The following is a 5783-nucleotide window of genomic DNA, read 5'->3' as shown; positions in this document are numbered from 1 at the left end:
GGTATCAAATGGTATCGGCCGACCAATCGGGACAGGTTTGGCTGATCTTCCAGGATGTGAGTGCTAGAACAGTTATTTCCCTGGCAAGCCTTTACTCGTGTTTAACGTCGTATCACAGATGACTGGCGAATAACGGATTGCTGCTGCCTTCTGAAAAACTCAGCATCAGCATCAGCATCATCACCGACACCGACAAACATTACACGAGAACAGCTGCGGCGCGTTTAGAACGTTCGGGCGTTTGTTTACATTCAGAGTCCGTTAACATCGCTCTCTCGGAATGCCTTTGTGACGTCATGGAGACAGACGTTCTGTTTGGAGTTTTAAAATGAACACCTGTTATGTTGCAAATGGCATGCACGTTGCGCAAAAAGAAGAAGAGAGGCGACGTTTTAAATTCACGCGGACGCACTGAAGCCTTCTAATCTCCGGGAGCGCAACTAAAGCCGTTTAGGGATCCATTTAGTGATAAGCCCGACTGCTGCTGTCTGTCTGCATCGACAGGGAACATGGGTGGTGAGGAATTTGCACTGACGAGAGCGACGGCGATGATGAGGATGATGATGAGTGCACTCGTATTGCTGCTCTGCTCCCTTGGAAACTAAAAGATACTATCATCCAGCGCGTTATTATAGCCTCGGCTGTTTTGTGGATTTTCAAACGTGCACAAACATGGGCAAAGACGAATGCAAGACCATGTTGGACGCGCTGAACAAAGTCACAGCTTGCTACAGGCATCTGGTCATCGCTTTGGGAAGCACATCTGATTCCCAAAACCTCAGAGAGGAACTTAAAAAGACCCGAACGAAAGCACAGGAGCTGGCCGTGGCCAACAGGACTAAGCTCACGTCTCTTCTGAAGGACAAAGGCATCAGCAAAGATGATCGAGCCGAATATGAGCGCCTCTGGGTGCTATTCACCAGCAGCGTGGAGCTCCTGGAGGTGGACATGAAGCGATCATTGGAGATCGGGCAGGATTTTCCTCTCAAGGTGCCAAGGAGACACCTCATCCAGACGGGAATGACCGGCAGCACCACTACCGTGGCGGCTCGAGCCATGAGCGTCCAAAACATGAAGTACGAAGCCGACGCAAACATCGACACGGTGGACCTCAAGGAGCTGGAGACCGAGATCGCTCAGGTGGACCAGATGATGGAGGAGATGGAGCTGAAGGTCCAGGTGGCCCCGTGGACAGTCGAGGCGAAGCAAGAGGCAGGAGCCGAGCTGAAATCCACCGTCAGTGTTGGGAATTCATCGGTTGGTATCATCTCGATCTGCGAGGAGGAACCCAAAGAAACGGTGGAAGGTGAAACTGGGTTGATGAAAGTATTTGCAGGGGTCATTTTCACAGCTGTTTTGCTCATAGCTGGAATTCTGGGGTATCTGGTGATTAATCTATAGTGGATGAAGATAGTGTATCTGGATGACAGTGGGCTTTAGGTTTTCTTATGGAGGAAGCAACATGTTGCTATGTTTGGCCTGTGAGTGAAATCGTGGAGGTAATGTACAGTATGATGCTCCTGGTGTGGAGATAAGCAGATCACCTCCACGGACATCAGTAAAATGCATCAGTGTTTAAAGGGAATAGCCAAAATGAATAAAAACTTTTCCATGACTGGTTCCTCAACCCATGAAGGGAAAAACTAGACAGAACACAATCAAAAGTTGGACTGCCACATAAAAGCTTTTATTTGAGCAAATTTTAAGCTACATTTTGAATTCTAAGTGAATTGTCACTCTGTCATAACTGACCGTTTCATCCTTCGCCGATGAATCTGAAGATTACAACTTTTGTATATATATATATATATATATATATATATATATATATATATATATATATATATGTGTGTGTGTATTTATTTATATAGGTGGCGTATTTAAGGTTGCTCAATGTGTTTCTGACCTCCTGAGGATTCACACCAAGTTATTCTTGTTATTCCATCTGCAAGCTATCGGTTTAAGTTTCTGAAGATGGTTTGACTGCTTGTACTTTTGAAAATGGGCCTTAGGTGTGTTCTGAAAAAGTCTATTATAGTTTATTGATACATATGAATTGTACTCATGTTAAATAAGTGTATATACAATATATTTATTATAATAAATGAAGTAAATGATGCTTGTGTTTTGTTTGGGGTTTTAGGTTCTTCTATTAAACATTCACTTTATGTTCAAAACTTAATCTATGATGTTGGATAAAATACCTAGCCCATTTCCATACTGCCTAATGGTACCCTAAATAGTGTCTCAAGCTTACACATGGTTTTCTTTAACCTTATTTAAGCATTTACTGATCTCAACGGTGTCTGAAAGGCACTTTGGGAAACAATATCAGTTCTCATTTAGGTTATGCAAACAGGTAAAGCGAACTTTCTTTAGTCATTGTTGTTTTTAAATTCTGATCCCCTTAGTTTATTTTCAGACTTAAGGATTAAGTATTATTGGCAGATACTTCTTGCTGAACTAATTAAAAAGCTATTTATAGGAGAAGAATTTATAGGCACAGAGCAGACCTTGTATTTTTTGCCTGTTAATGTGATTAGCTGTTAGTCCTCTTTAAACCAAAGGAAGATTTGTTCTGAGCTGTGCACAATACATTCTTTACTGCCTAATGCTAATATTGTGTGTTTTCTGTTCATAAAACTATTTCTCATATAACTTCAGTTAAATATATCTGTTAAGTGCATGAAAAAAATGGGTTATTAGTCTTTGTCAAAAAAAATTCCACGGTGATAAAACTCACGTTCTGTTTAATATCATCATCATCATCTCCTTGAAACCAGCTTTTAGCCAAGATTGATCGATTAATTAGTCTCCCGCTGTGCCATGTGACTCAGGAGCCCATAATGATTGGAACAACTGCTTGTTAAGTGGCATCCTAGAATGGAGCATCAGGTAAGAAATCGATGCCATTTAAAGGCCAAGTTACACGCAGATATCAAACATTCATTAGGAGAGACTGAGAGGGAATTTCAACTGCAGCAATTCATGCAAACAGCTATATGTGAAGTCCATGATTTCTTTATTTGTTAAACGAATACAATTCTGCGTGTTTAGTCAACAAACAGGAAGCAAAATAACTATTGCAGTTCAACATGAATATGTAAAAAAGCTTAATTTTTTATATTTATTGCACATTCAGATTACAATAAGCTGCACACAAACTTCCAACTTTTGGAAGTTTGGGCATAGATCCCCATGGATGCATCGGTTTATGTGTACAGTAGGTATTCAAGCATTCATTACATGGGTTTTGTTTACTTTTTATTTGCTATATACTTGTAATAAGAATGATAATTGATATCAATTGAAATCTTACTTTTGTTCTTTACTTCTCATGCTGGTTTGATATTGCCAATGTTACAGTTTTCCAGTATATGATCTACGGATGAACAGTATTCCTGTGAAATACCAAATCAGGTTAGTTTGAAGCTCCATAGAAAGATAATATGCATTTATATAAACTGCTGTCCCACAAAAGGAACAGACATTGCTATGATTATTATTTTTATAACCGATGGGCAGAATATACACATGCTTTCAGATCATCATAACATTTTAAGAGGACTCTGTTATCTTATCATTCCAAATGTAGGTCTTTTTTTTTTCTTTTCTTTTTTTTTTTTCTGTCAGCATGTACCGCTTTACTGCTTAACTTTGTGCTTTGTAAGGAAATTATCATCTTTATTTCTGGATATTGTTTGTATATATAAAATTATATATATGTAATTTTTCTTCTAAACCAATTCATTTGAAAGCACCTGAAATATAAAAAAAGTTATAGCCTATATATCCTTATATATTTGTGTACTATCTTGTAATCATGAATGTCGAGAAAGGTCATTGGTCCAAAAGTTTGGTAACACTGTCTACAGCTATGTAGAAAGTTAAATTAGATTATAAATAATTAACAGAAAGTACTGATGGTTGCTCAGTGCCCTTTAAGAAATTAACTTTGTATTTTTTTTATTTTGTTACTGCATGGTTATTCTCAAAAGCATTATAATGCTGGTCTGCCACCTAGTGGACAAATACAAAAATGCAAAAAATACAAAATTACTTAGCCTACAATAGATAGCATTACACATTATTTCTTATATAATAATGTCTGTTGACATTTCAGTACACAATTATTCCCAAATTTTGCAGATGGTAATGAAATTTAACTCCACATCTAAATGTTTTGTACCTATATTAGTATAAGTATTTTGTTTTTTAGATTTTTAATATAGTATAAAATTTTTGCTACATAGAAATATATCAAATTGCTGTATTTTTCATTTTTAACCTAATTATTGAGAAATGGGTCATAGTATGTGTAAAAACTGTAAATACACTTTCCCTCTAGCACAATTATTATACGAGTCTTTCGAATACTCTTTCCGTCTAAACAAGGACTTTCAGTATTTGATTGAAAATGTGATAGGTTCACTGAAGGTGAACATTTCATTGACTGAGCTGAAACTTTAATATTGGATCAAAACAGATTTTCCAGAGGTAATAGTTCCAGAGGTTTTCTCTCTTTTGGACTATGTTGATATGTGCATGTTTTATTTTTTTCTTCAATGAAATCAGCACAGGAGTTCTGATCACAGATTCCACATTTTTCATTTTTGGTATTATTTAATATCCATTTCCCCATACCGGTCTATTTACTCGCCTTTAAGTGGCATGTGAAAACAAAAAGAACAAGTAATTCACTTTATTTGTCTGTCATGCATTCTTCTCTCGTCTCACTTTACATATGGCTTAAAAAAACAACAACAAAAAAAAACATTCACATCCTTCTTTAAACTTTTGAATGGTAGTGTATACCTGTCTTTTGAATTGAGTATAAAGACTAAAGCCCTTTTCCGAGAAATCCTGGTTTAAATTTGAAACTCACACTCGTCAATGCAAATATCTCCTCACACACTAGAAGAGCATGTCATTGTCTCCAGTAGAGTTGAACAAGTTCTGAGATTGCAGTTCAATGCCAAATGTTCTGTGTTTGACAGCAAATTGGTTTGAAAATATATGAGTTTGAAAAATATTGGTTTGAAAAATATGGGAACGATTCCTGCTATCTTTGCTCTTTTTCTCACGTGAATTCCAGCACTTCTCCACAACAGTTACCTGAAATAAGAGATAAATCAATTTAGACAATGGCTGTTTGCTGAAATACCACCGGGTTTACCAAGAGTTCAAAACTTTAAAAAACCATGCGGAAAATCTCTCTGAACTTAAAACTTTGAAAGTACTTGCTGCTGCATTTACATAATGCATTTACGTTGCATTAGGCTTAAATCACATGACATTTTAAAAGTACTTAAAGAAACGAATGCTTTTGTATTTTTGTTTTGCATGAAGAATGCAGCATGACAGTGATGGAACTGTGCGATGAAATGAAAGATCATCAAGCTCAGAAACAAAAGGATTTCAGACTGGATGTGTGGAAGATTCTTTCATGATCAATTGCAAACTGACAATTATTAATATTTTTCAAGTCAAAATGTGATTTAACTAAGATTAATAGTCCTTAGGTCCTGAATAACCTGCTTACAGGGGTTTCTGGGTCTTAAAAAGTCTTAATTTACCCTTCCACTAATAAAGTCCTTAAAAGGTACCTTCAATTGGAACAGAAACTCATTAAAACTCATAAAGTTAAGGCATTAAACGTTGCATGCACTGTAAAAATGAATACCTTTATCAATACTTTTTGGGTTATTTTCTATAGTTTTTGGGGTATGAAATTATAGTATTATCATAAATTCACTACATTTTGATAGTTTCTCAAACAAGAT

General features: G+C 36.6%; 1 protein-coding gene across 1 annotated transcript; it reads left to right on the top strand.

Moving 5' to 3' along the window:
* On the top strand, positions 1-1775 carry LOC113079343 (regulator of G-protein signaling 9-binding protein-like). Its single transcript, XM_026251595.1, has one exon. It carries the CDS (start codon positions 673-675, stop codon positions 1399-1401), a length of 729 nt encoding a protein of 242 aa, XP_026107380.1. The 5' UTR covers positions 1-672; the 3' UTR covers positions 1402-1775.
* The last annotated feature ends 4008 nt before the right edge of the window (positions 1776-5783 follow it).

The sequence above is a fragment of the Carassius auratus genome, unplaced genomic scaffold (assembly GCF_003368295.1).
Source record: "Carassius auratus strain Wakin unplaced genomic scaffold, ASM336829v1 scaf_tig00027674, whole genome shotgun sequence".
Classification (NCBI taxonomy): domain Eukaryota; kingdom Metazoa; phylum Chordata; class Actinopteri; order Cypriniformes; family Cyprinidae; genus Carassius; species Carassius auratus.
The sequence above is the reverse complement of the archived record's forward strand: the minus strand, read 5'-3'. Positions and strand labels throughout refer to the sequence as shown.

Bases quoted from the DNA above. Each gene is read 5' to 3' on its own strand.
- LOC113079343 (XM_026251595.1), top strand. From the start codon at position 673: ATGGGCAAAGACGAATGCAAGACCATGTTGGACGCGCTGAACAAAGTC.